The 26,426-nt window shown below is 33.1% G+C and overlaps 1 protein-coding gene and 1 long non-coding RNA gene across 2 annotated transcripts in view; one reads left to right on the top strand and one right to left on the bottom strand.

The window, feature by feature from the left end:
- Positions 1-13,334, bottom strand: part of Sarm (sterile alpha and armadillo motif) — a 135,311-nt gene extending 121,977 nt beyond the window's left edge. Inside the window, exon 1 of the mRNA XM_074125231.1 lies at positions 13,198-13,334. Coding sequence (XP_073981332.1) covers positions 13,198-13,269 — 72 coding nt within the window. The 5' untranslated portion in view covers positions 13,270-13,334. The remainder of the gene's footprint in view (positions 1-13,197) is intronic.
- LOC141452800 (uncharacterized) overlaps positions 1-22,582 on the top strand; it is a 107,065-nt gene extending 84,483 nt beyond the window's left edge. The window contains exons 25-30 of the long non-coding RNA XR_012457627.1: positions 60-262; positions 4,848-5,003; positions 7,283-7,426; positions 11,720-11,936; positions 13,236-13,493; positions 21,946-22,582. This is a non-coding gene — a long non-coding RNA (uncharacterized lncRNA). The remainder of the gene's footprint in view (positions 1-59; positions 263-4,847; positions 5,004-7,282; positions 7,427-11,719; positions 11,937-13,235; positions 13,494-21,945) is intronic.
- Positions 22,583-26,426: the final 3,844 nt, after the last annotated feature.

Here is a 26,426-nt window from a genome sequence, read left to right as displayed (position 1 = left end):
CGTATGGCAGAAACTAGTTTACTGCAACGTCAATAGACTTCATACCACTTTTATTCCAGGTATTAAAACTGGCCAAACTCCAAACACGCTGAAATGCGGACTAGATGGATTAGAATCCAACTAGAAAGGGAAGGGTTGTAATGGAATTCTGGTCATCAATCGTGGTTCTTTTGGCAGCAGAAGTTACCTCCAGGAAACAGTTTTATTTAGCAGAGGAATTATAAATTTGAAATACGGAAACTTGGACAAATAAGACATAGTGGTAAGTTTTCTAAAAACGTTTGTATATATAAATATGTTTATTTAGTGAAGATAAAGAGAATAAGAGTTATATTAGGAGTGTAGGACAGGACTGCTTGTGGGTTTAGAGCAGTTTGCACAGTGGACCGGATAACTGACAAAATGATGATTGCAAAATCATTATGTACAATACTTGCTAGCCAGAACGAAAGCTCTTGAGAAAAGGACGAAAAACCAAGTACAAAAAACAAGGAAAACCAAATTGAAAAAGCAAATTTAAGTACCGTCAGCGGACCTGATAAACCGGTGACGCAGGCCGGATCAACAAGAGTTTGGCAACCTCTTGGCTAGAGTGTTATACAAAACAGGAAGCAGTCCTGAGTTTCAAAATTGCTGTAAGAAAGTTGGGTACCATTGTCTCAAGGTTCACTCACTCAAATTAACCCTTTTCACCAACACTAGATATACGAGGGGGTACCCAAAAATAACCGGAATTGCGTTGCCGCGCATGGAGCTTATGTAGTACGCATTTCTGCCGCTAGACGTGTATAGCGCAATTCCTTGCCAGTTCAGTCCTGCCTGTGTTGTCTGCCTGGCTTGTTCTGTTCATCTGCAGTGATTGTTTTTACCAGCGCTGTTTTGTTCTTTTTTCGTTTTTTATGATGGCAAGTTTAAGTGAACAACGTGCAGCTCTGAAATTTTGTTTTCTACTCGGCAAAAATGCTGCTGAAAGTGTTTTAATGTTGAAAACAGCTTACAAAGATGACGCTATGGGAAAAACTCAAGTATACGAGTGGTTTACTCGGTTTAAAAATGTCGTCAAGTCAAGTCAAACATCAAAACAATGCTGATTTGCTTTTTTGATGCCAAAGGCGTAGTCCATTCAGAGTTTGTCCCCCCAGGTCAGACCGTCAATCAAACCTTGTATTTGGAAGTTTTGAAAAGATTGCGCAACAGTGTTCGCCAAAAAAGACCCGATTTGTGGCAAACAGGAGACTGGTTCTTCCACCACGACAATGCACCTGCACACACAGCCATCTCTGTTACACAGTTTTTGGCTAAAAATGGCATGGTTCCGCTGCCCCACGCACCTTACTCGCCTGACCTGGCTCCGTGCGACTTTTTCTTATTTCCACGCATGAAAAAGGGCATGAAAGGTCACCGATTTTACAACATTGAAGAGGTCAAGAAAAAAACGAAGAAGGAGCTGTCAGCCATTTCTAAAGATGACTACAAAAAAATGTTTCGAACAGTGAAAGCACCGGTGGAACAAATGTATTAGTTGTAATGGAGAGTATTTTGAACGGGATAAGGTTGTTCTGTAAAAAATTTGTAAATAAATAGCTTTTAAAAAATAATTCCGGTTTTTTTTGGGTACCCCCTCGTATTGTCTTTTGAAAAAGCAAAGTCACTAGGAAAGACTTAAAATTCACGGAAATCTTAAAGATTGTGGAAAGATCTAAAGGTTGGCTTGAATAGAGGTTTTTATGATGCAGTTAAATGAGACTTAAGCAGAACATTTTTTATGAAAATCTTTTTCCGGTTCATGAGACTTAAAACATGTAATCCTTTATTCGAATGTCTTATCTGGAAGGCATTGCATTCTTTTTAATTTATTGCGAGAAAGAAAAACAATAATTTTAAAGAAGAAAAAAAAAAGTTTGTGTAGAATACCACTGCTTTAAAAGTTAGCTACAGTGAAGCTCGTTCAACTAGAAGTAGCTCAAATCCTAGAAAGTTCAATGATTGAATATTTCTCAACAAAAGTAAATAAAAAGATATCATGAATAACACTCTTAGTATGAATAATTAGCTCCATTAGTCTAGTCCCATTTGTTGATCATTAGTTAGTAGCCAACTAACTGTAGTTTTATAAAATCAATATAGTTTAGTGAATTCCTGTTAGATCATTAATTTTAATTATTTGAGAAACTTTTTCCTCTTTAACTAGTCATAATGATGCTTTCCTCAAATATTTCAAGAAAGTACCCTAATTAATTGTTCCCAAATTGGTACTTTTACGGTTAAGGTAATCCTAAAGAAGGTACATCTTTTTCTAATGAATGTTATAATTGAATAATGAAATCTTCATTCCGTCATTTAATATTTATTTATTTATTGTTTTTGTGGTCTTGTTTGCCGTCATTTAATAGATCTACCTTAAGTAATCTTTGGATGATCATCATTCATGATTGCCACGCCATTTTTATTGTACGTACAGCATATTTACTTATTGTACTGCACGAGTGCAGGTGTAAATTTCAAATAAAAGATATATATAAAAAAAAAAAAAAATCTTTACAAAAAAAGAAGAAAAAAGTGAATTTTTCTATTTTAATATTTGTTTGCTTTTGACCAGCTGAACACTATTCTAGTGTTCAGGAACTTGTAAGTGATGGGTTTTATTAGGTTAAGTACGTTCCAGTCTATTTTAATTTTAATGTACCCGGTCATAAGAATACACACAATTTTACAATACATGTGGAAGGTTTTATTTAAGTCACTAAATGCGTTAGCTACGAACATGGTGGGTATGCTGGGAATAATAAATGGTAGGCGGCAGTGAGTGAAATTTTATGTTTTTAGTAAATACAATGCATTAGGATTTTTATGAGAATTGATTTCAATTCTAGATTTTGTTAACCAAGAGTCGAGGACGTAGTTGTGGTATAATTTAATTAAAATGGAAAACTTTATAAACATTATGAAAAACTCCATTCATCGCATTTTCCTAATAAAATAAGACGAAAATAATTAAGCAAACCATCCTTTAGTTTGGATGAGTACCACCTATTCCACACTTCCTTATAGCAAAAGAAAATCTCATCTATAAATCAATCAATTAATCTCATCAACAAAATTTAGAATTTTTCTTTTTTTTTTTTTCAACCATTCAGCCAATGTTTTTTAGACTGTAAACTCTTTTAGTGATTTAGTTTGATTTCTATTAGCGTTTAGGTGCACAATGATTGACGAGTTACTTTCACAGAACTATGGTGATCACATTTGCTCGGAATTGTCACTATTTTCTTTCAAGAACGCGTTTGTTAAGGTTTTGATAAGTTGTAGAAATTTTAAATGAAACTTTATTTATCGCTTTTTAGATTTATAACTATTCAACACAGATGAATAGTCATCATCTTGAATAATATCTACGAATTTATAGTCAATTTAAGTTGAAAAATATTCAAATCTAAATCGACCATAATAGAATGATAAAAGGAAACAGATCATTCTTTACTATCATCTATCCCACATAACCACTAGTGAAAATATACCTGTTAAAGCTCGTTGAGTGTTGGTGTTTGTGTTCTTATATGATAGAGAGGTCCTTGGACTGTGGGACAGAAAGGAAATCAGACCAGTTGTGCAGCCGTGTACACAGTCACTACGGCGGCGGCAGTCTCCAGTGAATTTGAAGAGGAAACGCGTGGGTCGTCGTTTTACTGGCCAGCGGTGCTCGTGTCTCGCCTCAATACAATCACATTCTTAATATTATGATTAGTTTACCTCGTTATATGGACACTGAATTGTATTTACCATTCGTATTTAACCAGCTTTTCACAACTTATTAGGAATAAAGTAGAATAATTCTTTTAAGATTAATATATATCCTACCGGACAGTTTTAATTTGAGGTTTCCAATTTATAATCTTAAAGTAACTTAAAATAATTAAAATTAATTAAGAAGGCTACTCTTTGAACTGTATTTTAAACTCTGTCGAAGTCCCTAAATAGTTATTTTTGTTAACATTTTTATCAATAATATTCGTTATTGTAAATAATTTTTCTGTTTTTTTTATTGTACAATATTTATTTAATCTGCTTAGAGCTCTTCTCTGTTTGTCTCGTTAGAGTCTGGATCCGCAAAACTTGACCATGTCTGAACTTAGTCTCTTTGTTCGTCCATATTTCTTTCGTTTTTCAGAAATGTTTGCTTAAAGAAAGTGAAAGAGGTTGATAAAGAGAGATTCAGTACATCCCACAAATTACGAACCAAATGTTTTTAGCGCTTGGTCTGGTTACTCTTAATTGAAATATTTTCCCAGCAGAATTAAATTTTTAGTAACGGAATATTTTGCCCTTTCGCAAAATAAATCTATTGCATCCTCCAATTATTATTTAAGGGAAGGGATTAGCTATGAGGTTAGCATACTGGACTCCCACGCGGAGTTCCCGGGTTCGAATCCAGCAGCTGACCCTTAGATTTTCTCTTCCTAGGAGCTTCTTACAGCTCACTGTCCGGTGATGTACAATGTTGTCTGTAACGAGAGAACACTGTCCGGAGGCCGGCAGTGCACTGAAAAAAGCTCCGGGCGCCAATAACCTAAGATGTTGACGCGCCCTAAATCATAAAAAAAAAAAATTATTATTTATTTTAGGTTATTTTAGCCAAGAAGAGTAGTGTGTGAAAGTAAGAAGAGTGAAACATAAGTGAAGTCGAAATCTGAACACCAAACTGACTTCTGATGGTGACTGAAAATCCGAAACCGATTAGGGATACCATAAATATGCGCTCTAAGACGGATAAAATCTAAGATACAATTGTAATGTATGCTTAAGAGAAAGCTTTGAGTATCCTGCTGATTTTGTGTTTTATTTTTCAGACGGACTGAGCTCTTGAAAGCACAGCCAAGAACGAAAACGAGCCATAATAGATCTTCTTTCTAACCGTTCAGCTGACTTCAAATATTCAAATTAAAGTGGACCAACACAGTGTATCCAGTCCCGCAGATCCATCCGCTATTATAAGAAGTGACGTGGTTAGTACAATCCTGCATATTTAAGTCAACAATTTTAAAGAATCATTAGAGTCACATTCTGCAAAAATGTTACTAATTGCAGTTAAATCTTAGTGAAACTGAAGCTCTGTTTAACTCGCCTTACTAGATTCAAAAACCGCAATTACCATTTAGAGGCCATTAACACTGTATGCTTTGTACAGCAGGTAAATTCTCTTGAACATGTTTTAGTACTATAAACATGTTCTGCCATATCAGTAAAGCACCATTTTTTTTTGTTTGTTTTACTTAAGGTAATCTAGAATTATTATTATTATATACTAAAATCGAAATATTTTATTAAGAGAGCGAGGTTTTTTTTATTTTGTATCTGATATCCTCGAAATTCCCAGATATAACCTGTCCTCCCACACTAGATCCTTATGCTCTCAATATTACACCTTAGAAACTTTCCGTAGTTATTCTCATTCTGATGCAGTTTAAACCAAAATATTCGAAACGCATGCTACTTTATTTGTATACTGTTATAATGATAATAATTTTTAAAAATTCAGTTTTATTTGTTTTGCTTTTTACCTGTCGAGCATTTTTTCAACTTGGAATTTTTACGGGAACTCTTTTTTTGTGCTCTCCTCAATTCACCAAGGGGTTTACAGGAGTGTTCTGTTTATAGTTAGCGTAATTTAAAAACAGCAAATCGCTAGAAAGCAGTCTTAAAAACTTTTGTTCGAAATAAAGTCACTTTGGAAGTTACTAGCATGGATTAATCAATTTTTTTGCGATTTCCCCATGTACGCTTCCTTAAGTATTGTATAAAGACTATAGTATGTAGGCATTTAGGCCTAAACAACGAGGCTATATTATCCCCTACCTAGCAAAAACTTCATCAACTCATTTTTTGCTTCAGAGAACAGGTTGAGTCTCTCTGCCCTTTCTCTCATTAGTAAAACATCAGCTTCCTAGGAAAAATGATTGTATTTCTAAAATTTGATGTCTGTACTTTTTTTTTTTTGTAATGTGAGAAAAACTTGATGTGAACGTGAACACCTAATTTCTCATATTCATTAATTAAAATTGTAATTGAATATTTTCTTAATAATATTCATTTTACTGAATGTATTTAGTTATGATCAGTTGGTTGGTTAGGTCTTTCATAAATTACACTTTGTGCAACTAATGTGTTTGTTACATTTTTTGCCATCTTCAAGTTCAGAAGTCTATTTTCAAGTTACATTTATGATCATTAAAAATCTCCAAAATCATTCGATCAATGTATGATGAAAATTTCTGAGCTAGTTTGGATAAATCAATTGAAAACAAAGGCGGCTAAACTGAGGTTTTTTTTCTTTGCAATTTTCGCAATAAAATTGCTGACGTCTTTGAATTCGATAGGCATCCTCGCTTGAAGAAAACTGATTTTAGGGCCTAAATATAACGCTTTTTCTCAAAAATGTTATTTTATTATAGTGAATCTATATAACAGCAATATAACATTTAGTAAACATTCTTTGTTTGTGATTGTAATATGAAAAAGTGGGGAGAGTGTTTGGTAAGGTTACGTTCTCTCAATACTCGTAAAGAAGAGGAGGTCATGTCAACTTCCTGCATGGAGGTTTTCACCGACAATATGAGTAGGATCAGAAAATGGTTTTTGGAAAATGGCCTCTCGTTAGTGTCTGTGCAATAGCCACACTTCAAAACAAAGCACTTAAATCAAAGTACAACGTTTTTTAAGAAAAATACTTGTTAAGGAAAGTATTGACTTTTTATTACAATCTTCACAAGCAGAAAATAATGACAGTACTTTAAAATTAAATATCTAATCGCTTTTTGTTTTGTACAAAAGTCCATGCTACTCACTCATTCCCAAAGCGTTGGCAGAAGTTATTTCAATCTATTTGACAGGAGATTTGTTGATTATAAAAATGACCTCCACCTCTGCCTATAAATAGGAAATGTATTTGATAATGCGGTTTTTCTGATGATTAATTTTGCTGTGATTTATTTTTTGTGATTCTTAAAATCTGATATTCCATATTAGTTTACCCTAACACAATTTTTAAATTGTGATAATAGAAATGAAAGTCCTTATCATTTACGAGAGAAAACATTGATCCAGTGAAACGATAATTGCCGTTACGGGAGCGATTCTCAATTTAATATTACAAATTTTCATTAGAAAGAAAAGGAAAGTTACATAATAAGGTTACTGAAACAAAACAGATTTTTTTTAATGTCACAGCTTGAAAAAAATATGCTAATGAATTTAAATCTGATTTATATGTTCTGTTTGTGTACAGAGTTTGCACTAGAGAATTGCGAAAACAACAATGGAATTGAGTAGAAGTTTTGGAGTTGCTGCAATAAAAAGAATAATAATTGGCTTTCAAATACCGAGGACCTGAAGAGTCGTATCTGAAAAGCAATGCAGTTCTTTGGGTATAGTAGGTATTGTTTTATGTATTTTCAGTAATGATCTAATTTTCACCTTTTCCAATGAGAGAGACAGTGATTGAGAAGTGTATTTTCTTTAAACTTGAAAGTGTACAGATCTCGCTGGAAGGTTCTGTAGTGGTTATTCGGGACGGGGACTAGCGTGAGCACACTGAAGGGCAGTTACTTGTATTATGTTTTTTATGGTATGGCTATTTTACGATTTTGACAAAAAACTTAATTATTAGAAGGCTTAAATAGAATCTAAATGGAATATGTAGTTTGAATTTTCAGTTATTTATTTTTTTTCGAGGCACTCACATATTTTAGAGGATATGCACTTCACTAAAAACATTTTCCGTAAAAACTTCTGGGTATGTTTATAATTCAATTTATAAATTTGATATCATTACAGTTTTTCTTACAAGGTGTGCAAGAAAGCAGAAAATCTGAAATCCACGTTGACAAGTTTTTCTTTAACTATTATCCTCAATAGTAGGAATTTCTCAAACAAATTTATTGCTTACTAACATTATATAATTTGCAAAACTGTGAAAAAAATATCCTCCTGGTATTACCTAAAAGAAACTAGCGATTAGATTAGAAACTACTTTTCTGAACACAGGATTCGATGAAAGTTCTGGATCACAATTCGGCACGATTTCAATTGTTTCTTTTACCAGAATTAAGAGAAACTAAAAAAAAGAAATGGTGAAAAAGCGAACATAAAACCAAATTAGCGTTCCTTATCTAAATGCCATAGAGAGTTACTCAAATTCCATTGATTATTTAAGAATTATTTTAGGCTTCTAACCTAGAAAACATTTATTAAGGTATGTAGGCACTTAACTGGGAGCGCCAGATTGTAATTACAGGGGCGACGGTCTGTCTATAACTTAGTTGTCTATTTCGTCTTTGGGGTCCAATGTGTGTTTCTTTTTATTATTTCTTAGGAAGTAATAAGTTTTCGAATTGAAAATCTTGTAATCAATTTATCATTATAATTTGTATTTTATCTTGAAATTTCTTTAAAATTCGTACTTTTATTTGTTTAGAATTTTAGATCAATTATTGTAAAGATAGAAAAGGCCACAAAATGGACCTAGGCCCCAAGTGGATCCTAACTCTCATCCAACTCTCATATTCAATCAGTACATTGGTCGCTAATGCCGCTACAATTCCTTTAAAAATCTGTTTAAAGTCAGGTTTATTAATTGTTTCTTCTAAATTACATCTGTTCCAATTATTCTCTTTTTCTTATTGTAGAAAGCGCGATCATTCCCGAGGTATTTAATACGCCAGAGACTCCGTTAAACTCTTCAATCTTTTTTTACACTGTTGAAATAGTGCTTGCCGAAATACTGAAATGTTGAATAATTAGCGAACCACAAGTTGATGTCCAGTAATCTGCGCCACTACGTTTCATAAAATATTGCTATTCCATTTAATTAAATGACACTGTTTGATTCTTCTCAGGCTTCGCACTTTCACCAACCAGTGATCCCTTGATGCCTAGCAACCCATAAAACTGTTTTCTTCCGTACTAATTCACTTAACCTTCCTCTTTATTTCCTTACTAGCTTTGATGAACTTTCGCCGGGCTTTCAAGATGACCTAATCCGAGAAAATGGTAATTCCAAAAACTAGTTATTCTTTAGCTATCAAATTTTAACTTACACTAACCAATTTCGAAGCTTGATTTTCTTGTCCTTATTCGGAGGACCTCAAAACGTGTATTGCCTATGAAAACGAAACAACTGCAATATGCTCGATCACGAAATACTTTCCTTTTATAAGAGTTTAGAGGAAGTAAAAATGGCTTGAAGTTTGTGGAGAGTTGTGTGTTCTGTATATTGCGAGTGGACGGTACTAATAACAAATCTATATATAGTGTGTATACAAGCTGTCGGAGCTAAGTGGAGGAGCGACTGGCGATGCCCCTCAATAGATTGTTGCTTTTATCCCCGACTTACAGTCGCCTCAAAAAAATGTAAACTGCTTTATTACGTATATAATATTATATATATAATATTATATATATTGATATTGTTGAAGCCAAGCCCATTTTATGGTTGTAGGTTAGTAATGTTATTGTGATTATAGCAATTCAACCATCACCTTGGAGTAACTTAGTTGAAAAGTTACTTTTGTTTTTATTTATTTATTCTTTCATTTCTCTTGATAGTAAACAAAGTGGAATAAACTTCTATAAGTTTTGTAAGTTTATCTCACAAGAAATATTTCAATGGTTGTTTTTAATTAGCGACATTCGGTTTTTAAGGAATCCGTGAATACGAAAAAGTGTTTGTAGTACATGTATGAGTGCCACCAGCAAAACTCAAAAAAGAAAAAAATAACATTTCTTTTGTGTATCTATTATGACTTCCTCGTGAGAAGAAAACGTTACGATTTATAATTTCAAACCATTTGAATAGGAGGAAGAAACTGGTTTTTGAAGATAGATTTATTATTTGGGTACTCAAACCTGGAAATTCATTGAGTATGTCTCTAAGGTACGCGACAATGAGGTTCTCGTCAAAATCGCTGAACAAGATGGCGAATAGTATGGAATTTTTCACTTTTTGAGATTTCTTCGGAGATAATTTCTAGGATTTCTGTAAACTTCATATGAACATTACTTTCACACAGAGATCTATACCTTTTAATTTTAACTTTAATTTTATAATAACATTTGTTTTATGACAGTTTTCAAGAGGGGCTTCCCTTGTAAGGTTTTAATTTAAATAAAAACTTGTTTTAAACTGTTAGAATTCCTCTGTTTGATGAGGAAATTCCTTCTAGAACATTATATCTTTCTAGCATTCTTGAGGAAAGTGATTGGAAAGGTAATATGTAGTACCTGTAAAGACGTCTAGTTCTCTAGTAAGAAGTAGTCTACTACTTCGGATAGGAAGATTAGAAAAATTTCCGTTGTATCAAAGCAACTACTTTCAAATTAAAGAACTTAAAACAACAGTTGATGGTGGCCCACTTATGCAGAAACAGCATCCAAAGTTAAATATATATAGTAGATTAATCATTCCTAATTTATTTCAATGTTTAATTAATTTTTTCATTTTTTAAAAACATTCAAACCATATTGGGAATCAATTCTAGTTTCATTGTGATCAAGTGATTGCATAAAAAAAGAAATATAATGAATCAATTGTATTCAAATTTGATACATATTTATTGTAACCAGATTTTGATTAATTGCTGTTACCATATGTTAATATTAAACATGTTTAGTATCATATGTATTTATAAATTCATAGTTGGAATTTAGTATGGATTGCTTTCCTAGGAAGTTTTTAATTTCCAGTTACTTTCATTGCTACCAACCTAGGCGCACAACCCTTTTAGGATCTCTAGCGTATTATGTTTTAGAATGCTTCAACAATTTTTTCACATTAGGAGATTTAAGTTTTCTTCAGTTTTAAATACACATTTATTTTAACCTGACTGTTGTACGTTTAACTTGATTTTAATAATACGTTTAGTTCAGAGTTCTACTTTTGAGATAAGTACAATTGTCTAGTGAATTCCATCTGAATCAGACGTAGTTAAAGTGCTATCATTGAGCCACTATAATTTTTTTTTCCAAAAAATTATAAAGTCCAAAAAACAGTTTACTATTTTTTTTTTTTTTTTTTTTTTTTTTTTTTTTTTTTTTTTTTGGCGCATCAACAGCTGAGGTCATTAGCGCCCGGAGCTTTTTCCAGTGCACTGCCGGCCTCCGGACAGTGTTCTCTCGTTACAGACAACACTGTCCATCACCGGACAGTGAGCTGTAAGAAGCTCCTAGGACAGTTTACTATTGTAATTAATTTTATAATATGCATATTTCTTTAATTTTTTTCTCGATCATACAATTTTGCATTTAATAAAAGTAAAGTAATGCCTCTTTTTTTCAGTCGAGCTTTACGTCCAACTACAAAACTAGCAAACGTACTTAACTATAAATTCCTGTTATTGACCAGTAATAAAATCCCAGGCCTAGACTGGGAATCGAACCCAGCCCTATATTACATATTTGCTTTGCGGACCCTCCTCTAACCGCTCGGCTTCCGTGGCGCCTTTTTGCACTTTATTCGGTGTAATAGGTACTTAAAGCACTCGCCGCCTGATATGATCAAAAATCATTTGCCCATTTAGGTCACAAAAGTTGCCCATTTAGTTACAATAAACGGCTCTTTTTGATTGTGTGGTACCGATTTAGTACATGTTTTGTTATTATTTATCACTCCCTAGATCAAAATTAATTCTATTTGTCGATTATTTGTGTAATTTCGTTTGTTTTTCAGAGAAGGAGAATTAGTGCGAGAAATAAACTAAAAACTATCAGAAGTGGAATTCACTCCTGATAATGGTTGTCTTACCGACTTGCAAGCGGTGGTGGGAGTGGAAGGAAGGAGATATATTCTTTTGGTAGACAGAAAGTTACAACAGAAGGTCTTTGAAGTTCGCTTTTAAATTGCTGTAAGATTTTCCCAACTCCATCGCGAGGTTCAGGAAGTTCAGGTGAGTAAATGCATTGTACGAAAAAGGTTGATAGAAGCTAAATGGAGCTTAAAGAGACCTGAACGTCTCTCTTTCTCTCTCTCTGCCCTGAACAACAAGACTTGCCTTTGCCCAATTGGGCAAAGAACAATGAATCGGTGATTTGCGATCATGCCTCTAGCCCTTTCCGTCGTCTGGTGATTGGAGAGACCGTCAGAACGTTATAGTATCATTGACAGATCTCTGTGAGCTTTAACCATACAACTTCTTCGTATTTTCAATGAATTCTATTAATATTACGAAGGAAGTAAGATAATACTGGTGCAATTTTCAAGTGGTTTCCAAGTGTCCCAAGCAGTAGAAAACTGTCTTGATTCTAGTGCATGACCTGCAGTTTCATTCAGTTTTCATGTTTTGCAGTTTTCCTGCCCTTCTGCCTTCTTGGGTAAACCCTTCTTGTGTACCCGAATTAATGTTTGGACAATGACTTAAGAAAATATTTTTTCATCCAAATAGATCCTATAAACAAAGAAACACGGGCAATCATATGTTCATGCGATTAAATTCAAGTTCGTAGAGGTTTTGACTCATTTTTCTCCCTAATCTGCTTTAAAAATAAATAAAAAAAAAAAGTTAGAAAACTGCGGTAGCTGACTTCGGGTTTAGTAAACAAATTTTAAAAAATATGCTAATTTTAAGAAAATTATGAAGCGATCAAGTGATATTTGGATGTCTCAAAAAATTCAAGTTGACCCATATTTCTTTGAAATTTCAGCGTATTAAGGAATTTTGATCTCTTAGGAGAATGCACACTGTTTTACTTTCTGACCTGTTTGTTATTTGCATATTCTTTTACCTTGAAATATAAACTATGGCTACGCCCATGCTCTTCCTTGTGTGTTTGATTGATTGATTAGCAGTAGTCTAATTTCAAACAGTTGAGATTTTTTATTGACAAAAATGATAAGTTTAAATCTGTTGTTTGTTTATTTATGTACTGATGTCGTTGAGAAGCAGGTGCAGATCACATTATTAGCTGACAATGTAAAAAATATTTAAATTTATATTCTTTATTCGCAACGATGTTTTTTTTACATTAATATGTTGAAGTTTTTGGAACGCATTGTACGATTGGTTAAAAGTTAATTTTGTATAGTTGTTTCTTTTCAAATTTTCCATTTCAATTTTTGTTTGTTAAATTGGTTACCTGTCTGTATAATAATTTTAATTCTTTCTTTATATTTATTTTTAAAAAACATTATATACTTTTTGTATTGTTTACCGTGAATAAATTATGATTAGTCCTCTTGTAATGCCTAGGTATCCTCGGTGGAGGTTCGCTGGTGGTCTGCATGCCGAGCAAGCGATAGACAGGCGCACTACTTGACTAGAGAAGAAGAACTGAGAGGAACACATAGGGATCCCCCGTAAATGTGAGCGGACCGCACCGTCTGTTTGCTCCCCTCTCTTAAGCGACTTTACTACAAGTGTGAGAGTAGGGCCGTTTTCTAATAACTTACAACTTACACTTCAGTATTCTAAGGGACTGCCCGCATTTCCACATAGAATTGTTCTCTGGTTAGTAACTTCTTATGAACTTAATTACTGTTATTATTTTTATAGACGTATTTTGAATGTGTTGATGAAATGAAACACGCCAATAAGAAGGTGTTATCATTCAATACATGTCAGTATAATATTCTTTAATTAATATGTTCAAAATTGATGCTGAAATGAAACTAAAATCAAAACAGGAAAATCTAAATAAGCATCTGATGTGAACACAGCGCAAACTCCCACGACTTCCACTCAGTACAATTCTAAGTTTCTAACTTATAAATTTCCTTCAGTCTTCGAATTCTTACCTGTTGGTGACAAGACAAATTCACTATGATAAGTAGGATCTTTTGTGTGGAGTGTGATGTCTCTGCAATCAGAGAAGTTTCGTTAAAAAACTAAATAAATAAATTCAAATAAAAACTGCAAATTGTCTGAGTAAAGTGAATGAAGGAACAATTCGTTTTAAATTCACATTTTTGCCAATTTTAGCAGAATACGGAATTCATGATTCATAAGTGACAAAACCGTTCCTTTTCCTTTTATTCATTCATTCATATCATTTGGACATACGAATTTCACCGAAATGACAATTTGGTGGAATTTCCACACTATCTCCTATCCCGGAACCTCATATAACTAATTTTCCCAAATTTAAATAGTTGGAGTAATTTTCAAGAACATTGCAGAAAACAAAAACAAAAAGACACTTTCAGTAAATTTGCACTTTTGATTAAATTATTTTATTCTGACACTGTATTAAAAAACTTACCGTTTGAAACTCTCTTTATCTATTTGATAAAAATCCTGTCCACGACTTGTAATTTGGTAGTTGAACGTACTGAAAGAAAGGCGATTACTTAACTAAAAAAATCGGTAAATGCTTATAATCCGGATTATTAATGAATCTAGGTCATTTTTCGGATAGTAATGTAATGATGTATACCATTTCTATTATGCAGCAATAAATTTAAATTCAACTATTATTTATTTCTTATCATACTCCTGGAAAGCTCATCAAAATTAAGCCATATGTTTTGGCTGGTCATATTCCAACGTAAAGCTCGATGAGTATGTGACTCATGGAAAAGTTTAATGAGAACACCTCAAAATTAGAGAGGAGGGGATTACATGGCTTTTTCTTCACATATTTATATGTCTATTTACATATGTCTGTACCTACACTTTATTATTTATACGTATTAAATGAGTGTTGAGGGTTGGAGTGTAAATATTGTTAAAATAATGGGGGTACTTGCTGGATCGCCAAAATCTCCTCATTAGGCTCCTACGATATTGGCCAATGTGTGGTTTGACCACAGTTTTATTAAGGTGTAAACTGATTTTTGCATTTTTAAAATTATTAGAAAACGTACACGAAATAATATTAACATATATATGGGGGAATGTGTGTAATGTTACAGATGTTTTCAAGGTTGACGTTCATAGAACAAAACAATTCCTGGTATTTTTATTATTATTTATTTTATTTTAACTATTATTATTTAAATTAAGACGCATTAACATCTAAGGTCATTGATTGGTACCCGGCGCCCTTTACAGTACACAGTCCACCACCGGGCAGTGACTCTCGTTTCTGACAATTCATCCCATCACTGTAACAAGCCCATGGGAAGAGAAAGTCAAGAGAGTACTTAAGAGCGAGCTTGATCCCTCTCCAAAAACCCCTCATAAATGAAATTTTGTGGAAAAGATTTCATATGAAAGTGATAGATTTATATGCAAACTCAAAATCGAAAATTTGTAGAGTCAAAAGATGAATGAACGAAGGTCAAGAGAAAGTTAAAAAAAAAAGATATAAGCAGTTTTTTTTTCGAAATTTAGTTTGATTGGGCACTAGCGTTAGAGCTAATGAGGATCTGCACCATAGGTTCGCCATCATTGATTATCTCTGTTATAATCTTCAATCGAAAGTGTTATCTAAGTACTAATTTCACCTTTTTAAAAACCAATATCATCTTTCTTATCTTCCTATCTATTTACTCTTGACGGCTTAAACGACAGTGGCCTCGAGACGTTCTCTCGTAAAAGTGCTGGTTATTTGTGAATGAATCACTTATTAGGAGTGATACCATTGGGTAATTATTTACAAAAAGTGAGATTTTGCTTTATTTTGGATGAAAGGTGTTGCCTTCTAGATCGCTTGTTTTCTCTTCTGAGGTGCTGAAACTCATAACGTATTTGATTTGGTTTTTGATGCGTAAAATAAGCGTTAGTAGTTTGGTCATGACCGTCTATATCTGATGTCTAGGAGTCGTTTTAGTTGTAGCGAGTGCTTCTGTGATCAAGGGAAGGATTGACAACAAACAAGTGGTCTCATGATTGGGCTAATCTGGGAAGGTGATAAGGGGTGAGAAAAGTGAAGTTAGAAGGGACTCACATTTTTGAAAGAAGGAGTGAAGGAGTGTATTTAAATCAGTACTAGTTGTTTAGGAAGGTTGGAATGAAGAACAAACTATTTAAGAAGTAGAAGTCCTTGGTACTTCTGAATACAAAGGTTTCCTTCTGATTGATTGCATTGTCTAGTGTTGAAGCTGTTCTTGCTTGTCTTGTTGGAGTTGTGAATTTCGGGGACCTTGTACAAGACAGAAGACTGGACTCACTTTTAACTGGACACCGTTACTGTTTGGTGCAGCATTGGAAATTCGATGGCGGATGGATGGGATTTTACTGTGTTTTGGATGAAAGATGTTGTCCCTTAGATCGCTCGCCTTCTCTTCTGAGGCACTGAAACTCTATGTATTTGCGGTAGTTTGCAATGTGTGGCTCTAAACAGAATGTACGTGGTGGAGGAATATCTCTAGAATGCTTATGATACAACAGCTCCTATTGGTGAGGTCCAGCGCATTTCACACATCTGAGTGCAACTTGACAATATGCGCGGCTGTGTCCATATTGCGGACAGCGTTTGTACTGCGTTATTTCTCTTGTTTTATATGGCTTCCCTACACGTATCTGTGTACATAATATTAATAATCTTCCTAATTAATAATAATAATAATAATTCTAATAGTAAAAAACAAAACTAATTTTGAAAAGCACACAAAAGATATGTTTACTGTAGTGGTTAGTGAAAGAAATAGAATAAATAGATACAAACGGAACCGATATTATAAAAATGTTTATTTAAGTTAAGAATACATTACACATATTTGTACGTAAAAATTGAAGATATCTAGTTGGCATTAAGAATATATAAATACTAGCTATGTGTGTATCTAACCTTGGTACATCATGTAGGTGGATTGAGTACATATACGCCGTAAGCCAATTCAGTACACTTTATTAGTAATAAAACAGTAATGCAGCAATGCTTGGTTGCAAACAACATATTATTACTATTTAATAATTATTGTGCTATTTTTATGCCCTTTTTTGGTTATAGTTGTGTAAGGTTTTTTTTTTTTTTTTACCACTACCTACACTCAAAAAGTAACGAGACAAACCAAATGATCTGAACAAAATACTAAACCGTGAATAAGTCTGACTTTGAAACAATATCTCACGCGACTTTTATATGATTTTTGTACCTTTTGGCGTTTAATCAACTCTTATACTTAACTTTTTAAACTGTAAGTTTTTGTTAAGGAGATATAAATATATTTCACACAGTTAGCAAGTGTACTGAATCTTCCTCTGATTGTGAATGAAAGTACGAAAACGGTCAGGGAAACAAGAAATATACGTGGTACAGATAAATCAAAGATATTATCGAGCACTGCAGACCTAACCACTTTTTCAATATTACAATTAAGTTTCTCCAAACGTTAAATAATTTTCCTTCAAATAAATAAATTTTTGACTTATAGTCTTACATTCTTACATAGTGTATTTATTTTAACATTACATTACATTATTTAATGCGTACTGTATCCATTCTTTTCTGAACATAAGCGTTCCATATCTTTAGGAACGACTCTTTATCAGTGGTGCTGGATCCGAACTCATTGTTAAAGCCTTCCAAAATAAACAAGCTTTGAGACTAGGAGGTAAAAAGGTCCATGGGAAAAATAGTAGTCAATAGAGATTTTAAATGTGTCGCTCAAATCGTGAAATCTGGCAGAAATATCTTTCTATAATGGATTCCGTTGTGGGTTTAACATGAGATGAATGTGCCGATGATTTACCTAAACAGAGCTCACAAGATTTATCAATAGCCAAAGACGTTTGTGAAATGTCGGAGAAATGAAATACTTTTCATAAAAGAAGTTGAGAAGTATGTTAGATGGAAGTAAACTATGCTAGTAGCTTCTCTGACTGCAAGAAACATCAAAATACTTGGTATCTTTTCTTGACCGGCTATGTATATTTTTTTTAGTGCCTCGGAATCTGATAAGTTCTTACTTTAGTATTAGATGATCTTAACTTTCCACTGACATGACTTTAGAAGTAAACCTAACCTACCCTTCCCACTTTCCAGAATGCCCTAGAACGATTTTTTCCTGGAAAAATGGTTCATGCAATATTGTCTGAGTCATTTTTAGGAAAATTTGAAGTGTATACGAAAAGTATAATTCTCAGGTCTCACGAAGGTTCGTAAATTTTAAGCGAGAGTTTTCTCATTGAAAGACAACACAAATTCTAAAAACCACTTATTTGGACTAAGGGTACCTCACAAACTGGAAATCGAAAATTGGAAACAATTGAACTAGGTACAGAAGAAACCCAGTCATCTTTTGATGAATATTGCACCTTTCATATTGAATCAATTAAACAAGCGAAGTCCTCTATTGCTGCTTGCAAGTTTCGTTAAATAACTGTCAATTAATTATTCCTTTATGGGTGATTATTTCATCGTTTTCAAATGAAATTATAAAATTTAGTTTTTGTTAGATAAAATCCAATTTATTTCTTGTTTTGTTTTTTCTACTCAAGTCTTGGCCTAGCAAGTTGATTCCATCTAAAGATTTTCATGATAATTCACTAGCAAATATTAAATGAGTTTTCAATATAATATTTTCGTTGACTTTTTTTTTAATATTTGAAAAAGATGTCATGTTTAAATAAATTTCTGCCTGAATTTACTTTTTATTTGCAATAAAACTGAATCACGGTTATTGAGATTGAGACATAACCTAATTAGGTGGTTCTAATATAATACATTCTAAAAAATATGCATTGAATCACATTACGTGATTTATCATTTGTTTTAAAATGTTTTTGTATGCGTTAGTGCTTCACATTGCAATAATACTACTACAATTTATAGTTTATCGTTATGCAAGTAGCTGCATAACGCAGCATTTTGCTGAATCTTAAAATTGCAGAAGATTTACTTGTGAGCTTTCCATTTTATTTTTGTTAATTTTTTTTCTTACAATTCTTTCGATCTTGGAGATTTTCACTTTTGAGTTTTAACCGGGAATATACGTTTGGAAATCTCTGAGTACGAAAGAAGTGTGGTACATTATATGTGTAATTAAAATGCCTTTTTTGAATAAAGAATCGACCGAAGTGCAGATTTTTGTTTCCTTTTTCAATAGTTTTTGATTACTTTTCCAGTTACTTTGTGTTATTTGACTCACTCACTACTTAAGCAAAAGAACATTTTTAGTTTGAAACTTTCATTTTTTTTTTAAGTGTTCCGGGAGAAAGGTTCCACTTTACTTTCCTCTGCAGTGTTCCTGAAAGTGTTGAGGGAATTGTACGGTTTTACTAAGCCCGCATTTACTGCGACCATTAACTTATGGGTGTAGAGTAGGTCTCAGGGTGGTGCTTGCCACCATTGGGCAGAGACAGGCGAAGGTGGTTATTAAAGGCTATTCGCCGAGGCTGACTGCAGAATTAATCCTTCAAGGCCGTGGGGCTAAAAGGATGATTGTAGGCCTATTAACTGGCCACTGCAAGCTCAGAAAACATATGCATCGCATAGTAAGCCTGGCAGATGATAACCTCTGCAGGTTCTGTCAGGAAGAGGAGGAAACGGCACTTCACGTGTTGCGTCAGTGTGAGGGGCTCGTATGGCTAAGGATGTTACTTCTCGGGGAGGAAAAACCAAGGCCTGTGAGCTTTACCCAAGAGTCGCTCTCCAGCATTAAGAGTATGATTAAAAGGACAGGTCTGGAGGGTGAGCTTTAAAGTGAGGGGAGCCACAATAGATCCAAAGGGGTCGTAGTGGCGTAGGCCTTGAGCCCACCCTAGTCTAATCTAATCTAACCCCGCATATTCTCATTTAGAAATTCTGTGTTAAAAGTTCGGGATCTAAAGTATATTGTTTTATAAGACCATTTGTAGTTATAACTGTGAGCATTGTAGAAAGAGAAATTGGTGTGAGGAGTTGCAGCGTACGTTACGAAATTACAATTCTCAAACTAGTGCATATTTTGTTGGAAAGTAATTGTTAGGTCCACAATCTGGATAATATCGTTGATTTTCTCCATCGTAGCAAACAAGTATCCCCATTTCATCCATCATCAGAAGTAGATTAATCAGTTTAGGATAGAGATTTCGACTTCACTGAAGTTGCACTGCAATTGTTCACTGAGTTTTGTTTTTTGTCATGCTTCACTCTTTAGAGCACTGCATGAAATCAGAAACCGAAATTGTGTTCATAATACTGCAGAAATAACTTAAGCAGAACGGACAGGCCATATTTCAAATTATATTGGATATTGCAGATTACTGTAATGTCTGTAATTACTGTAAAGATTGCTGTAGATTCTCTGAAAAGGTGGAAACCTTTTTTATAGATGATATTTCTGTAGGAAATAAAAACTTGAACGGTCTGTCTCATCAGAATCAAGACATTATGTTATTTTATTAACCAATAATAAATGATGGAATTTACAATCTCAGATTATTTCTGTTGTCTAATTTTCTACCTATTAAATTAATAATAATTTGCGTCATTTGTTTAGTTTTCTAATCAGTATCTTTAATGTTATTATTTAATTTTATTTATTTATTTAATTTTTTCCAGTTAAATTAATATTGATCAGTCATTGAGAATAAAAATCCTTTTTGCAAAAATTTAGAAAAATATAGTGTGGATACTGAAAAGTCTTTGACTATGAAATAAAACTAAAGGAAAGGGAAGGGTGGGGACGCCACCAACACTCAGAATACCTTCACTTATGCAATAACAAATATATTTGGTATATTTACAATTTTAAACTCATATACAAAACGGACCATGATCCAAATAAATAAAACTGAATTAATTAGACTTACAGGTTTTCTGACAATTAGACGACAGGTCTTCTGACTTAATTAGACTGACAAGTTTTCTGGCTTAAGTAGACTGACAGGTTTTCTGACTTAATTAGACTGACAAGTTCTCTGACTTAATTAGACTGACATGTTTTCTGGCTTAATTAAACCGACAGGTTTTCTGACTTAATTAGACTGACAGGTTTTCTGACTTAATTAGACTGACAAGTTCTCTGACTTAATTAGACTGACATGTTTTCTGGCTTAATTAAACCGACAGGTTTTCTGACTTAATTAGACTGACAGGTTTTCTGACTTAATTAGACTGACAAGTTCTCTGACTTAATTAGGCTGACATGTTTTCTGGCTTAATTAAACCGACAGGTTTTCTGACTTAATTAGACATTATAACACTCACAAATTGATTTATCATAAGACAACAAAAGTAAATCGTTCAACCGGGCGGCTAATGGGTTGTCCAGTTCTTGGCGAAAACAGTACCAGCCAGACCGACGCTAAAATCCTGGCAATGGCGGACACACAGACATAATCCGTTGACACCCCTACTCTCTTGAGATGCCCAAGGGCAACTGAACTTCTGCCTTGCACTGGCCACCATCCCCACTACGTCCAAAAAACCAATGCTGCCAACGGACAATTGTCGCTCAAAGAAAATTCTGGTCAAGGGGGACCGCAACTCCTTGTGAGGATCCAACAGATACACTATATGTAACCTCAATGTAACCTCCCTCGCTTGTCGGAGTGCGGTTGTCAGCAGTAACAGTGTAAATGTAGTTCGTGTCATTAAGCTGGGAAAGCCTCAGGAAAATCTGTTATTTCTTTGTGTGAACAACTCTGAATTCATATTTCACTTCCGACGTCTTTACAAGACTAATACTGTGCAATTGCTTGTTAGTATTTTTCATTCAATTTAGTGTTTGCTTGGGTTGCACCAAATTACTAACAATGTGAGAGATAGGTTCTTGAATTCATTTAGAAATAGTAAAGTTAAACATTCTTTTTGGTAAAAACAAAGTTATCAGTTAATTTTGACTTTATTAAATTCGAAATACTATTGTATTTACAATTGTTATCTATTACCATACCATATATATGTTATAAATAAATTTAGTTTGTTATAACAATATGCGCATTATGTTGTCTTAGATGATTCTCATGATGAGTAAAGGAAAGTACCTTGCAACTTTCATTATTCATGATGGATACAACTAATTAGGGTTAGCGCATCACACGTAGTATGTACTTAAGTCTACTTTCAAACTATGCTCACTTTTATTTTCAGGCAAAAAGAATTTACTCGATAATCTCTAGTAAATGCTCACTGAAGGTCAGCAATATATAGTAGATCGACTAGGTTGCAGAGGAACATGAATTTATAGACAACCCCTTTACTTTACATCTACATTTACTCCTTGGAACTGTAAGTTGATTAAATTATCCATTTTGCATTAGTTGTTACTTGAAGGTTGAGTATGATCAGTATACAATATGGAAGTTTATATATGATATTTCTCTGCCTGTTATAGGCAAAATAGTTTTACGGAATTTGTAATTTATAGCTCCTTATATGATTATTATATTAATTATTGGTAAAAGTAAAGATTAGGAACCCGGAGGTGTGGCCCAATACCAATGTGATTTTGATTCAAATTTTAGCCAAAAAAGTTCTTTATATTACTTTGCACTTAACATAACCTGTAAATGATTAGTTACAAGTGAGTTTTGGTCTTTGACCATTTTTTTGTTACATTCAGTACTGATTACTCAATAATAATAATTTTAAATAATCTGAAAACTTTTCATTCTGAGTTACAAGCTCCTAGTATCTTGATTGTATTTCTAATATAAATTTTAGATTTGCATTAATTTTCATATTCTCTTATCAAGAATATCATAGGCAGCTATCAAGAGTTTTGTGTGTGTGTGTGTTTAGATGTAGCGAGCTAAAGAACAGAACGTATGTGTTCTAAACGTTCCGTATGGCGAAAAACTACGCTGGAATCAGGAGGTGGTGGTGATTCTCCTCAAGGAAGAATACTGAGATGGTTCTCCATGAAGAAACAGACTTCCATGGAACAACAAGAACCTTGAGGGAAGATGCCACTATTAAGATAAGTTAGTTTATTTATTTATTTACTCTAAAGCATATAAATATGAAATTAATAAACTGAATGCACAATTTCTTAAATTATATTCAAAAAATACATTCTTATATAATATTGGCAAGAATTAGAAATGAAATTAAAACTTTTCATGCAATCAAATGTAAACTGATTTACAATATATATCTATATATAATACATAGATATCAAGAGTTTTGTGTGTATGTAAAGAACAGAACGAATGGGTTATACATATATATATATTTCGGTAGTGAAATGGTTGAAGACACACTTGAGGTCTTCAGCGTATCAAGAGAGCTGGAAACACCATCGAAGACATAGCGCAGTAATTATTGTTTTATAGTAAAAATTTAGCTTGTTCCAAACACTCCCACAAAATACTATAGAGCGTGCAGAACTTGTTGCTATTTGTGATTACTCCTCGCTCACTGACATTCAAATTAAACAATCAATTTTTAATCAATGTATTATTAAAATATTAAATCTCATTTCCAGGAGGTGACCTTATTAGCAAGAGTAAGAATCGCCTGCTTTTATTGCTTAATGATCAGTTGATATGTCCCTCTTAAGAGTAAAGAAGAAAATGTTAATTCTCAGCCTAGACTAACATACAAGTGGAGTTGCCCTATCACAGAAGTTCAGGTAAAATATTATTTGCTAAAATAAATATAAGGTTAAGAATTAACTTCGTGATCTTGTCAGATTTTCTATAGAATTTTTTCCACCGAAATACTCGTTTCGAGCTCCTCTGAGTTCTCCCCCACCCAAAAAATAACTGGCTTTTAGAGAAGTGTGAATGTCAAAAACGAAAAAATCCAGAAATGTTGCTTTTTGGCATCACAATATGACCCGACTATGAACCTGTTGATCAGAATCTTTCAGTGACAGTACTGCTTTACTAGAACGTGGCCCAAAAAAATTTCTTCTAACTTCACACCTATTGCATTTGTATTTGACGATTATTTTTGTTGTAATTTTTCCGGGTAAATTTTTTGGAGGTCATGGGAAAGATGGTGCTTCAAAATTCTCTTTAAAATGTCAATTCAATTAAAAAATATTTTATAACCATTTGCGCTTCCGTAAAGAGATTATGTAGCTAAAAAGTGTATTTAAAAAATAACAATTCTACAAGGCTATGCTAAGCAGACTGCACGGGTTCCGCTATTTCTGAATCATCATGTACGAGGTAAGCCTAAACTATTGCTGGACGTTCTGAGCGATTATATCTGAATTGGCCCTTTAATTATGTACATTCTTGTTATTGTTTTTTCCTGTTTTCTTTTTCTTACGCTGGTAAGAGAAGGTGTGCAGATTTTTGACTTTGAGGGCCACCGGATTTATTCGTTTTGAGGTACTTTTCAATGAAACATTTTCCCGTTAATTTGATTAAGGAAGGGGTGTGTGTTAGAGTATGGGTAAGATTCCTTCGAAAGTGAAAAATGATGAAATATGGTCCAAAATTTCGAAACTTGAAGAATATTTTTTGTGAGTTTAGACTTTAAGAATATAAGTAGATGAATATTTTTTATTAACAGATATTTTTTTATGTATTAAACTCAGATTTGCCAAATGTTTTTTCATGAATTTGTACTATCTGATACTAGGGATTGGTTATCCCTGAAATTTTCCAAGGAAGCGGATGGCTACGAGAATAAAAAGGGTTTATACTTACCTGTCTTACCTAATTTACACTGTACATCTTGTTATACTTGTTTTATTAAATAGTTGCAGATTTCAGTAAATTTTGCACTGGTTATAAATTGCCAAAAAATTCTAACGAGAATTTCAATAGTCAACACATTCTGCTTGTTTTGTTTTTATTTCATTGATTTTATTTTTTCTAAAAAATTCTTTAATTTAGTTTTTTTAAGGTAACCAACAATACATGTTAGCTATGCTGGTCTAGTACCGCTTTTTTTTCTAATTTATTTATTGAAAAATGTACAACTGCAGCATCTAGTGAATGTTATGTCGTTTTTTAAGAAAAAGAAATACACGCCTCTACAATTATTTTATGTTAGTTATTTTACTTTTAGTGTGCTTTGTCGGTGTTTTTCATTTATTGTATGTTTGTAATTTTTGTAAACATTTATCATAATCTTAAATGTTTTCGTATTTTCGTACATTCGTTTTTTCCTTTTTTAATTAAGATTTCATATTTTTATCTTCTTTTATAGATGAGGATAGGATTATTTATGTAGGATTCGCTTAGAAAATTCCTTATTTATTTTGATTGTCGCGTTGATTGTAGATAGTGATTTAATTATGTTTTATCCACAGAAATGAGATTAGCTCGATTGGCATTAGATCCCAGTATGTCACCAGCATGGGAAGTACCAGAACAAGAACTTAGGCCTTCGAATAAAATCCCTTTGTTGCCTCACATCCTGTTTGTACACCAAATCCAATAGCTGAGGTAAGTAGTTTAAATACGTTGTAGCTTTTGAATTTAATCAGTAAAAATTTATGGAAACAAATTTATTAGGTTTAAAATCTTTACGAACAATGTGCATGAAGATAAATTCGCTGTATGCAGAAAAAAAAGTAGCAGCTATTTTCACTGTAAAAATTTAAAAATAATGTAACATACTTTGTACTTACTTAATTTAGATCTGGACATCCTATAGGAAAAAAAATACCGTAAATAAGTTTTTCATATTTCGTTTAATACATAATTTTCTTAATTTTCCTTTTCTATAAATAGATTTGCATGGATTCAAATTGAGAATTGAGAGACATCTTTTATTTTATTTACACTTTTTCAACTGATTCAGATTCTGAAAGAGCTATAAGAAATAATTCCCCTAGAATGTGCCCCTTTTAAACATCATCATTTGGGAAGGTTTTATCCCAATTTTTTTATAGTCAATCCCAGCTTCGAAATTGTTAAAATGGTTTCAGGAATATTGTTTTTCCTTTACCTCTTACCGATTTGTGTAATTAGGTAAAAATAAGTGACTAATTTCGGAAAAACAAATTAAACCAACCTTCTTCTTAAAATGTACTTGCTTAACTGAGCATCATAAACCTCTGGGAACTTGGACTTACCTTAAAGCAATTTTTAACTTTTTCTAAGCCTTCAACAGTCTTTTAAACATCTTGAAACTCAATTCTTGTATTTCTCCCTGCTTCATCGAGGTTTTTGCTGTTTTCTTGTGGTTGGATAAGCTACATTTTGCCAATAAGCAATTATGGGCGATGGTAACTTCTAACTTCATCCGATAACGCACGCAGTGGTTTTCTTATTGTAGGGCAATCAATAAGAGAGGCGCAACTTGGCTCAGAAGTACCTTTTTTGTGTAAAAAAGATGCCAAAAAATTCTGAATATTTGTTAGATACTCAATAGGTGATAAAGTAAGCAAAACGGACGTTGGAGGTAAGGGAAAACAATAGGCGTATTGTATGAAATTCCCATGTCTGAATACATTGTAAATAAATACTTTATTTTCTTTTAATAGGCAAGAAAAGTAATGCGGTTTTTCTTGTGTTGTCTTGTCAAATTTCGGAAATTTGTATTTTCACCGAAACTTGTTTGACCAGGAGTTAAACATATAATAATTATTCTAATTTAGGAGCTACATAAATTGTATGGAATAGTAAAATTCTACGTCTTTTCAATTTTTTATTGTAATTTAGTTT

The sequence above is a fragment of the Rhodnius prolixus genome, unplaced genomic scaffold (genome assembly GCF_049639745.1).
Source record: "Rhodnius prolixus isolate KJV_2025 unplaced genomic scaffold, Rpr scaffold_3, whole genome shotgun sequence".
Taxonomy (NCBI): domain Eukaryota; kingdom Metazoa; phylum Arthropoda; class Insecta; order Hemiptera; family Reduviidae; genus Rhodnius; species Rhodnius prolixus.
This window is presented reverse-complemented; position numbering and strand designations above follow the sequence as displayed.